The sequence below is a fragment of the Poromitra crassiceps genome, assembly GCF_964638095.1.
Source record: "Poromitra crassiceps genome assembly, chromosome: 1".
NCBI lineage: Eukaryota > Metazoa > Chordata > Actinopteri > Beryciformes > Melamphaidae > Poromitra > Poromitra crassiceps.
The window spans coordinates 99,507,540-99,519,869 of NC_139623.1; the positions used below are offsets into that span (position 1 = coordinate 99,507,540).

At 45.3% G+C, this 12,330-nt stretch overlaps 1 protein-coding gene across 1 annotated transcript in view; it reads right to left on the bottom strand.

Annotated features, from left to right (window-relative positions):
• gabbr1a (gamma-aminobutyric acid (GABA) B receptor, 1a) overlaps window positions 1-12,330 on the bottom strand; it is a gene marked incomplete at both ends in the record, with an annotated part of 141,100 nt that overhangs the window by 105,926 nt on the left and 22,844 nt on the right. Inside the window, 2 exons of the mRNA XM_083644699.1 lie at window positions 52-186; window positions 10,746-10,906. Of these exons, the coding sequence (XP_083500825.1) occupies window positions 52-186; window positions 10,746-10,906 (296 nt within the window). The remainder of the gene's footprint in view (window positions 1-51; window positions 187-10,745; window positions 10,907-12,330) is intronic.

Below are 12,330 nucleotides of genomic sequence, written 5' to 3' on the forward strand. Positions count from 1 at the left end.
AACTGTGTGTATTGAGGTCTCTGGATGCAAAAAATAGGGACAGAAACTCACCACTATGAGGTTCCACATGCGGGCGGCTTCTGCCACCAGCGTTGAGACGCCGCTGCAGCCAGGCATCAGCACGATCTTGATGGGCTCGGTGTAGAGGAGGTCATACAGCAGCTTGGTGGCTTCGCCCGGGTCACACTGCAAGGACGGAACGATCAATGCATTGACGTATTGACAGTTGCATTAATGAATGAATGCATGGATCGATGGTAAGCATCAGGGACAATGAGAATTGACGTGGTAGAGACGAAAAACAGGGATAGAGGGGTAGACTCACAGGAGATAGATAACGGTGAGGGAGATAAGTGGACAGTGATGGAAAGAGAGAGGGAGAAGATGGAGAGAGATCGTAAAGAGAGACAGAAAGAAGAAACAAGAAGAGAAACAGGAGTAGCAGGTGGCGACAAAGATGCAGATGAAAATGTGAAGAAAAGTTGGGATGAAGAAAAGGCAAAAAAACCCAATAAACTTCAGAATTCATGTCCACACAGTCACTGTGCATCACCAAAACACAACACACTGTCCACACTGTGCATCACCAAAACTAGCCTGGTAAACCAGCCGGTCACGTGAACTCACATTTCATTTGGTTCTGTGGGACCGTCTGGCCTCAACTCTGGGAAGGCTGTCTGCAGAAACGGCAAAGCGGAGGAGCCACTCAGCGACCCGCCTCCTAGTTGGCATCGTAACCGGCCAATCAGAACGTCACTAGCAAAACAGTAATGGCCGCCCCCTTGCCTGTCCGCCTCGAGGAGTAATGTCAATGTTCGTCTAGTTTAAACAGCCATAAAGTGCAGTTATTGTAGAAATAGACTTGATAACAACAATTACATTAAACAAGTACAGGAGTATGCAACAGCAGAGTTTCTGGACGGAAAATATATGTTTTTGCCGTTCTCCTGAGTAGATTTGGGGTTTGACTGGATCCAACGCTGATTGGCTGAAGGAGTTGTCTGTCAAGGCAAGTACAAACGCCCAACTTCCGCGCACTGCAAAGACTGTTGTTGTGACGGCTTCAGGCCAGACGGGAACGAAGAACGAAATTAAATATGAGTTCACGTGACCGGCTGGTTTACCGGGCTACATCAAAACACAACACACTGTCCAAATGGAAAAAAGAAAAGAAAAAATGGGTAACACTTTACAATACGGTACACAGAATTGTGGTATTTAGTTAATAAGGAACGAGTGAGGAACCAATCAGGAGTGACTCGATAATGAATGAGTCGTTAATGAGTAGTTCCTGAATTACTCTGAGTCTGAATGGAAGACTAATAGTAGATAATGAGTGCGTTTACATGCACACCAATAAACTGTTTATTAGCGGATTTCTGAGTTACCTGATTATTCAAGTGGTCATGTAAACAGCATAAACCGATAAGCTTTATCCGTTTATGGTCATAAACGGGTTATGAATAAACCGATAAACACACCTAGGTTTCTGGCCAATAATTGGTCTTCTCTTTGCATGTATACAGCATAACCAGCTTTCTTTCGGGTTTATACATCTGCGCATGTACACGTTGCGGGAGAGAAAGGCAGCTGGAGACGCGCGCTGCTCACTCACTCACTCACTGGCCCCTTTCTGCTTCTTCTCCCCGGCCATGGCGCACCACAGCCGGCTTGATGAGATGAAGGTGAGCAGCACGGAGCTCCTGCAACAGGCGTTTCCCGACCTGCTGCCTCCCCGTTGCTGCACTGCTATAATGTGGATACAGGAGATGACGAATATTTGTCTCGAATTGCGAATAGAACGACGCATTAATAAAACGCATTGGACTCAAGTGTGCAAGCCGTGATCTGTGTGTGACGGGTTTTTTCAGATGACGGATTAAAAAGATTTATACGAACAAAACGTAGCCTACTCAGCTGTTCAAAACACAAGTTATCCGCCACTAAAGACCTTAATTATCTCAGTTTTCTGGCAGCTATTTAAATTCAGTTGGGTCAAGATCTGTATCGTTCATGTTATTTGACGTGCTTCAGTCGCCTGCCTGTCTCTGTGCGCTATGCTTGGTAAAGTTGGAAATACAGATTCACACTTCCAAAGCGACGCCTCCCGACAACGAGATACAAACTCATTTGTACTCAACCAGGACCTGACCTGGGCCGGCCACACCGCCACTGTGGTCAAAAAGGCCCAACAGCGAATACACGGACTCAGGCGCCTGAAGAAATTTGGGCTAAGGAAAGAAATCCTCAGGGACTTCTACAGAGGCACCATTGAAAGCCTGCTGACTGGCTGCTTCACCGCCTGGTACGGGAACTGTACCACCATGGACCGCAGGGCGCTACGGAGGGTGAGGCGCGCGGCCCAGCACGTAACAGGAGACGAGTTGCCAGAACTGCATGAACTGTATAACCAGCGGTGCCTCAGGAGGTCCCTGAAGATCATCAAAGACACAAACCATCCCCACAACAGCCTGTTCTCCCTGCTACCCTCAGGGAGGAGATACAGGGTTCCAAAAGCACGCACAAATCGCTTGAGGAACAGTTTCTTCCCGCAGGCCACGAGACTCCTTAACATACACAAATAGTGTAGTAGTCGTACCGTACCGTACTGCAGCTGCTACCATTATGTATGCCTAATGTTTAATTGTATGTTTAACAAGGTACATGCTATTTGCACTGTATGTCAAATACGTCGAATTTAAAATGTCTGAACACGTCTAACGTATGCACATGACATGTGCACCTATGTGCAATGAATATGCCACTGACTTGTCTTATCGCTATTCTGCCTTATTGCCTATTGCTGCTTAGTATTGCTATTGATGCCTATTTCTTATTGCCTATTGCTCATTGCTTGTTGCCTATTTGTACTATGTCGTAAACGGAGTCCACAGCACAAGAATTTCACACGTGATACTTGTACCATGGAGTGACAATAAAAATCTTGAATCTTGAATCTTGAATCTTGAATCATTTTCACCTAAACCATCCTCCGAGCCGGACAAGAAGTAGCCTAATGAAAATGTGATTTTGCATTTTGCAACTTCTTTTGTTGTTTTATTGCGGAATTACCGCTGCCTTCTGGAGAAAAATCCGACTAATTGACTGAATCATGTAAACCCGGATTTTTCCTATTGTCGGATTATTAAAGTGCATGTAAACGCAGAAATCAGATTATTGCCATAAACTGATTATTCTCAGTTATCCGTTTATTGTCTGCATGTAAACGCACTCAATGAGTAATTACTAGAGAACAGACTGGGAGATAGTGAGATACTATTGATGAATCATTAGGTAATGATTCGTTCATAAAAATGTGTGAATAGACATTATACTGAGTAAGTAATGTGGAATGAAGTAAGGGAGTAGAAGAATTCATGATGTAATGAGGGATTACTTAGTGTTACAGTCGTCCCCCTCTCAGGTAGTTATAGTCATATTCATTGTTATACGTCGTACAGATTATTTTCTGTTTGTGGCTGGCTGTCATTATTGGAAAGGGGGTTTGGCTCAGGAAGTGATGTGACGGGAGCAGATATAACCTTGGCCATTACGTGTTTACACAGAAGAGGAGAGACGGCATCTAGCGTGGGTTCCCCGTTTTCGTTTTCTTTGTATAACATTGTTAGTTAGTTGTTGTGTTAAGCGTCTCCCAAAAAATTGTAAAATAGCAACGTTTGTGGACCAACGTTGCTATGTTACAATTTCGGCTCAGAAATTGTAAAATGGTAACGTACGTTTCTACAGGGGTGGGCGTGGTTTGGGCGTGGGTTACGGAGATTTTCTGTTTCTAACCCCTCCGCCTACCCTAACCCTAACCCTAAGATCTCAGAACGTTACCATTTTACAACGTGGTCCAAAACGTTGCTATTTTACAATTTTCTGTGAGACTGTGTTGCATGAACGGGACGGTGTCCCGACACTGAACACCATCCACTCCACCGACTGGGCTGTCCGGAGAAGGCCAACGCAGCACATGGGTCCAAACGTGCCAGTTACCCCAGGTGAGCTACACTCCCAGTCCATAATGACAGCCATGTCGTTTTCATGTTGCGGGTCACAAACGCCAGTCAGCCCCTAGACATGGTAAAATACGAGCGATAGAATATATGACTGGACCAACTTTGTAACATCTTAGTAACTACTCAGATGTACCACTTTACCTAGGGGTGTACAAAAAGAGTAACTAATAAGTAATTATGGGCCGTTATACTAGTATTTCCACTCAGTGACTGATTCATAGTTAATCAAGATTCAAGAACTACCGTATACTCGTAAAGAAAGTGCTCACTTACAGATATTTATATGAACTAATAATTACCTAAAGATTCATTGATATAGTATCAACCAGTCTGTTCTCTACTAACTCATTATAGTCCTCGATTCAGAGTAATTCACGAACTACTCATTAACGACTCATTAATTATCGAGTTGATCCTGGCTCCTTAGTAACTACCACAATTCTTGTGGACCGTTACCGTATTAAAAACAGATTCAGATATATCAAATGACAGACAGACAGAAACTAAACCATGAGAGCCCAACAAACACAACAGCAGCCACAAGTCATTACAGGCCTGCATTAAAGGCCTGCATTAAAGGCCTTCACGGCGTGTCTGGGTGGCGATCCATCACATCACTGCCCTGTCAGCCAATCACCGCTCTGTCAGCCAGATGAGCGCTCGCGTTGCAGCGCTCACCAGAGTCGCCGCTAACACATCCTGACATGAGTCTAATGATGATTCAGAGTGGAGGAGGAGATACGGCTCTCCAAAACACACACACACACACGCACGCCAGGCATGTGCATGCACGCGCATGCACACACACACACGCACACACACACACACAAACACACACAGAACGCACACACACACACACTCGCGCACACACGCGCGCGCGCGCACACACACATGCACGCACACTCACACACACACACACAACACACACTCACTTTCACATATGAAAGATACACTCCAGATGAGTGTCACAAACAATCACACAACCAATATGGCTCCTAATTGGGATGTTTTGTGTCTCAACAGGAGACCTGTCTCTTTGAGGTGGCACTGTGATTTTTCTGAATTGGCCATGGAGACTGGAGAATATGACGTGCACTAGCTAGCTTCTTAGTGACTGACATTTTTTACCTTAACTCTAGATTAGGGGGATTATAGTGGTGTCATCTCATCGTGGAAAAAGTGAGTAGGACCTACGTTTACATTGTACTCTAATAATTTGATTCTAACTCAATTAATGCAATACTCTGCCATTATGTTTTATTATCTCAATTGGGCTTAACGGCACGCTAGGTCATAATTAGAGTGAGCATAACCCAGTTAACACAGCTCAACTTCTGTTCTGTCTTTTGTGGTATGTGAACACCATAGTCAAGTTTCTTATTATTTATTATTTTTTCTTCTTTTTCTTCTTCTTCTTCTTCTTCTTCTTCTTCTTCTTCTTCTTCTTCTTCTTCTTCTTCTTCTTCTTCTTCTTCTTCTTCTTCTTCTCATATTAAGGGTGCATATCATCAAAAAGTCACTAAAGACATAACAGGAAGAGAGGAAGTACTGGGAAAGCTAGTTCTTGCATCTGTCCCTGCCCTGCCCTGTCCCTGCCCTGTCCCTGCCCTGTCCCTGCCCTGTCCCTGCCCTGTCCCTGCCCTGTCCCTGCCCTGTCCCTGCCCTGCCCCCGCTGAATCTAATTGCTGTGAAAACATCTAACCGTCTACATGTCAGAGAGACACAGACTGACGCACAGAGACATCTACTAGAGAGACACAGACTGACGCACAGAGACATCTACATGTCAGAGAGACACAGACTGACGCACAGAGAGATCTACATACTGTCTTACCCAAAGGTTGTTTGTGTTCTGTCACTGATGCAGCTGTGTGGGTCGGCCGCATGCTGAGAAGAAGCTTGTTAGCTTTCTCCTGTTATCTTATCCGTGATGGTTTGCAGCTATACTCTGGTGAGTGCTAGTACATTGCGTATATTGTCTTTGAATTTTTCAAGTCAATTAATAATTGTTACAGTGCATCTTAAGAAATGAAAGCAAAACCTGAGCAATAAGAGAATGGGAACATGGTGTGGGGAGAGGTACAAAAAGAAAAAGGACCCAGGTCTCCCTTATGAGCAAAAAGAAACAGGAAAAAATAGAGGTGTTGGCAGGTATGCAATAAAAGCTGAGGTATCTCTTTCTATTCTTGGAGGTCTGTCTTGTACAACCCCCTGGGGTCATCACTATTTCCACTCTCATCTCGACCCCCCCATCGCACTGAACTCATGGGAGCGCCTGGATTGACGGCCGTGATTCCAAACACACACACACACACACACACACACACACACACACACACACACTTTAGTGCAAATATGTGTACGCAACCATAAAATTGCAGTGGTACAGCTATCAGCCCCACATCGCGCACATACACACATGCCGACGCACGCACGCACGCACGCACGCACGCACACACGCACGCACACACACACACGCACACACACACAGACGTGTGTGACATAAAAAAAACACCACTGCACTGCTGTCTCTGTCCTTGGTGCTGAAATTCCCCAAACCAATATCTTGGTCTATGTTAGCATATGAAAGCCTTGCCAATCAGTCGAGCCACTGCCTGCGAGGGATCTTTGAAGGGAAATGAAGATTCCATGGGAAGAAAGAGAGAAGACAGTGGCTCGTCTTAATGCATTCTCTAATTACACTCCAGATTGAATAATATAAAGGGAGTGTGAAGAGAGAAGGGCCTGAGGGGCTGGCCTATGTATTGAATCTCAAAGCCGGTGTTGCTACATCTCCTAATGTCCTCATAATTACAGCCGGCGCACCACTCCATGCTGCCGGTGGACATGCATGACGGCCGCTGAATGATGAATACTGTAGAAGCCACATCGGATGGGAAATGGTGTCCCAGCTGCCAATTAAAATGAAGGATGGACGTGAGGAAAGCACCTCGTCTCACAAAGTCTTCTCTGTACCTCCACTGTCTCTCTCCGTCACTGTTAATAATTGATCAAAGTTTGCAGTCTCTGCTTTGATATACATATCCATGGCAACGGTCTGTGCGTAGGGTGTGTGTGTGTGTGTGTGTGTGTGTGTGTGTGTGTGTGTGTGTGTGTGTGTGTGTGTGTGTGTGTGTGTGTGTGTGTGTGGGTGCGCTTGTGTACGTGTCTGTCCGTGTGTGTGTGCAGACCGAGTCGGTGTGTGTGCTGACTCTATGCTATCACCAGAGCAGTGGCAGAAGCGAGCCGCTTAGCCACCACAGGCCATCTCCATCTGTTAAAAGAACAGCCTATTAAGGCATATTAAGTGTTCGGCATCATAAATATTGTATAATGTTGAACAAGCTGAGGACATCACTTTATACCCCAAATCCTAAGGGTCACATCACATCACATCACATCACATCACATCACATCACATCACATCACATCACATCACATCACATCACATCACATCACATCACATAGCGCTGTGTGTTCAAGCTCCCTGTTTGCCCATTCAAAGGCAAAGTGAGCTCCAACTTTACTACCTCGCTCTCAGATCTCAGATATCGTTGTTGTTAGACTTTAAACACGCAATCAAAGTACATCCTCATGATCGGAAATTCAGGTCAAGACAGTCGGCTGCATAATCTGCATAATCTCCAGCCTTGATCTTGAGACACGTGTAATTAGACAAACAAGAGGACCGCTTACGCTCTCGTCTTCATCTGACCATTAAACAAGGAGATGTGAGTTCTGCTCACCAGGTGGAGATTTGCTCCTTGACCAAACAAAGGTTTGAGCAGTAATAACTGGAAGTAAATATCACGCCCAATTAATCCCTTTTCTCCTTAATTGCTTTTGTGTGTCTGATACGGTTCAAGCTTCACATTCATATTTCAGCCAGGTGGAAAAACATTTCCAATCAGAAAACTAAAGACCTCATTCCAAACAAACTACAGGAAGGAGGGGGGGGGGGGGGGATCTCCGCTTGACTTAATTTGAGGAATTAAGCGCTGTGTCACTCCAACACTGTCAGTAGCCTACCAGCCTCTTTGAGCTTTTCTATTCAAAGGATCTGCATCTATTTCTCGAGCCAGAGGCGGCAACGATTCCTGAAGCGCCAGGAGTCAGGTTTTCCAATCCCTATGAAATCTGCTCATAGAAATGCTTTATCTTTTGATTATGACTGCTACATCCACAGCTGCTTGCTCACCTCAGTCAACTGGTAATCGGAGGGTGCTCACACAGACACGCTCTCTTTCGAACACAAACACACACGTTTGATCTCTTCAACATTACGATTGCATACAACAAGGTATACACATAATAGAATGTGAACAACAAGTATGCATTGCGCCATATGCTGCACATACATCTACGGTATGATTGAATTTGCACATATTTTCACAGCCCTGAAACCTGTTTGTTTCTGTGGTTTGCTTGAAGAGTAACTGTGTTGCCATGCCAACTCTCTCTCTCTCTCTCTCTCTCTCTCTCTCTCTCTCTCTCTCTCTCTCGCTGTCTCACTCTCTCTCCTCTCCATCTCCATCTCTCTCTCTCCTATTCTTTTTAACAGGATTCCAATGCAGAGCCTCATACACCAATCAGAACAAAGCTCATAGCAATTTCTAACCAGTCACAGCACAGTTAACTGTTTGGTGCCTGGGCCGCTCTCTAGGCATCTGTCCTGCGGTTTGATTGATAAAGACCCTCAACGGAGGAGCCAGAGGATTAAAGGGGAAATCCATTAATTATTCTCTAACCCTATAAACCCTTCAGTTCATTTTTGAAATAGTGGAGACTGTTGAGAAAAATTGGTTCTTTCATGAAGTAAGTTTCTGAATAACAATTAGGACAGTAACAGAAAGGTTGACTGAGGAGATTTTTTTCCCCTTTTAATTGGGATTTGCCTTCTAAAGTGAATGGCAAAGTAGGGGGTGGTAAACTGGGACAGAAACCATTGGGGGTGGCGATATTTTTTTCCGGATGATGGCGAAGGCTATGCCCCTCTCTGCCTCTGACTGGCCTAGCGTCAAACTTCCATCCAAACACATTCGCTTGGCTATCCTGCATTACATCTCTTTCTACAGTCTGTGGTCAGACCGTCAGACTCAGTGGGTCAGACTCAGACAGACAGCAGTTACGCTTGCTAGCCTGCATGAAAGACGCCAGTGTGTTTATGTTTTTAATATAGTCATATATCTATGGTTTAGAACGCTGCCGCTACTCTTGGCAGTGCACGTATGTAGCCTATAGACAGAGAATTTATCAAGGGTGATATAAAACAGGGTTATTTACAGGGAACTAATTCAGCTCATTGTAACACAAGAATGACATGTATTTGAATTTAAATATTAATCAGAGGAAATAACTGTTATACGGTTTGCAATTGTAACATTTAATATAATAAAGTAAGATCTCACACATAACCTTTTGATTCTATATGCTGCCCTCTGCCATCTCATGCTTGTTGATTTAATGATTGTTTTGCACCTGCTGCTCACGTTATGAACAAATTAATGCTTAGATGACCCTTATATCCTCAGCAGAAACTAACTGACTGCATAGTCATTTTAATAAAGTATGAATGTTAGCTGTCCAGCAAACACACCACTAATAGCCTATCTAGTTATAGTAATAATGCTTGGGAGTAGCCTACTCCCCCCCCCCCTCCCCCCGCAGCATCGTGACATTGAATGAAAGTATTAGGCTCGTTTGAGATGACTTCTGGCTCGCCTGGGAAGCAGGCGAGAGCAGCCGAGTGCAGTCAGCCAATTAGAGGCAGAGAGGGGCGGGTCATGCCTTCGCCTAGCCTTCGCCATTATGGGGAAAAAAATATTGCGTGGGGGGGAGCAGATACAGGAAGTATAGTGGTTGAATTGCTGACATTTTAAAGTACCATGATTAATGATTGACGAGCAACAAGCAGGAGGTGTTTTGTTTACTGACACAAACACAAACATAATGCATGGCATGGCAGCACCCTGTCACATGGACTGAGGCTTGTTAGCGGTGAGTGGAGCTGGTTGTCAGTGTGGTCAGTGTGGTCGAGTGATGAAATCTCCCCTCTGAGATTTGACATGTCAGTTAAATCACCTCAGCTATGATGTTTAAGAGAAAATAAAATCATCTCCAGAAAAGCAAGAGGAAACATTGTTAACCAAGGGCACAAGTCTGCATGGATTTGTTATTGTTTTATAGCCATGATGATTCTTCACAACCCTTTTCATGTCAAGGACCCCTACCACTAGAGCCACGGAACCTCATTATACTACAGTTCCCCATTGAGATTTTGTCTCTTGGACCCAAATCTGAGAATATTTCTATTGTTAGATTTGATTTTGTCCAGAATTACAAGACTCTCTGTAGGGAGAGGTAACAGAGAAATGATGATCAAAACAGTCATTCTTCTCAATTATCTAATTGCCTTGTTAACTGAAGTTGAACAATTCCTCAATTTGCCTTGGGGGACCCCCTGGAACCCCCTCAAGCAGGACCATTGATGGTCCACGCCACGGACCCCATATTGAGAACCACAGCCTAGCACTGTTTTATATGAATCAAAATAAGCACAACATTCATGACAAATGAAATTCAGCACAGCAAAGGCATTTGAAATGACACAAATAAGTGAAAGCCAATTAGGCCCATAGCAGTGTGACAGACAGGTCATTACTCATTAGCTGTGTTTGTGCACACACACTCTGCTCTGCCTCTCTCCACATCACACTCACTCACCATGCTGTCGTAGTGGATGAGCTCCAGCTCGTAGTCGGGCAGGATGTCGGTCCTGTTGTTGACCAGGTCCAGGGCCATGTGGGCGGAGGGCAGGCAGGCCTGTCCGCCCGGCCAGCCGCCGCTCATGGGGAACAGAGCTCCGATGTACAGCTTCTTCTTGCCTGCGGATGGCCGGGGCCAGAGGACGAGAAGCAGGGTGAGAGAAGCCCGGAGGAGCCGCAGGTGCCCGCAAGCGACCCGGGGCGCACTGCGCCCAATTACTGGCGGTGACATGGTCAAGGTGAGCCGGAACCGAGGGAGCGGGCAGCCTGGCCCCTGTGCTGCAGCGGATTGAGCCCAGCGAAAGGTGCTCGTTGCTTTATTTTACTTTAGTTAGGAGACTCGTTGCTCTGTGCCGCTTTTTAATTGAAGTTTGCAACTGGTTGCCCGCGATACACTCAACACGTGTCCGCTTCCTGCTCTGCTCGGCTTTGGGTCTTTTGATGTTATGTTTAGCCTCGCTGATGCTGTGCACGTGAATAAGTTAGTTCATGTTCAATAATAATCACTTTTAGTCAAAGTATAATTTTGCATATAGGCCTAATATAGCCGCTGGCTAATAATGTAGCCTTCACTACATGGAATATTTTGGTTGTGGACAAATTCAAAATATATTTTTGTAGTCCATAATCCGCTTGTAGGGGTATGTAAGGTAAGGTGCTGCGCGTTCATCAGTCAAATTTGGAGCTTAAATGCATGGCGATCCTGCAATCCAACGAGTCTCGTTCCCATGCAATTTCGCACATTTTTGAGTGACTAAACAACTAAACGAAAGCATCGCTGTCTACTTTCAATCACACGTCACATCAAATAACTAACGTTACTCACGACTTTCACACATGCAACAGAGCCGCGCATTGATTAACGAGTCCGCGAATGTAGCCTATCAGGACTGAATGAGTGTGGGTTGAAATGAAATAACGCGGCTGTGTGGAAACAGCGGGCTGTATCTGTCTCCGTATCCCAACAGATGAAACGATTTGCCGCGGAGAGCAAGCCAGCTCTGCGTCTCATCCACTGCAGCAACGGGCGGCTGGCTGAGAGAGAGCGGAGGGAACCTGGGGGACAGGCTGAAATGTATGCTCTGAGAGAGGGAGAGGGAGAGAGAGAGAGAGAGAGAGAGAGAGAGAGAGAGGGTGGGAGGAAGGACAGAGGAGGAGGGAGAGGGAGAGGGAGAGGGAGGGGGGAGGGAGATACAGAGAGAAAGGGAAGAGAGATGTAGACAGTTAAAGAGAGGGATGGAGAGCGCAAGAAAGAGAGATAGGACTTTTCTGCCTTTTCAATTATCGTAAACGAATGCAATATTATGCATTAATATTATGTTAACATTCAGTTGAATAATTCTGCAGAGAGAGAGAGAGAGAGAGAGAGAGAGAGAGAGCTGCTGCAGGCATGGTTTGGAGGGGGCTTTGGGCAATATCTCTTGAAAGATTGTTTAATGAGTTACACATAGATCCATTTTGACAGTATTCATCCCACAAGAGAGTCCCACACAACCTTATTTTATCCCAGCCTTCACAATTTGCCTGCTCACCATGACTTGCCG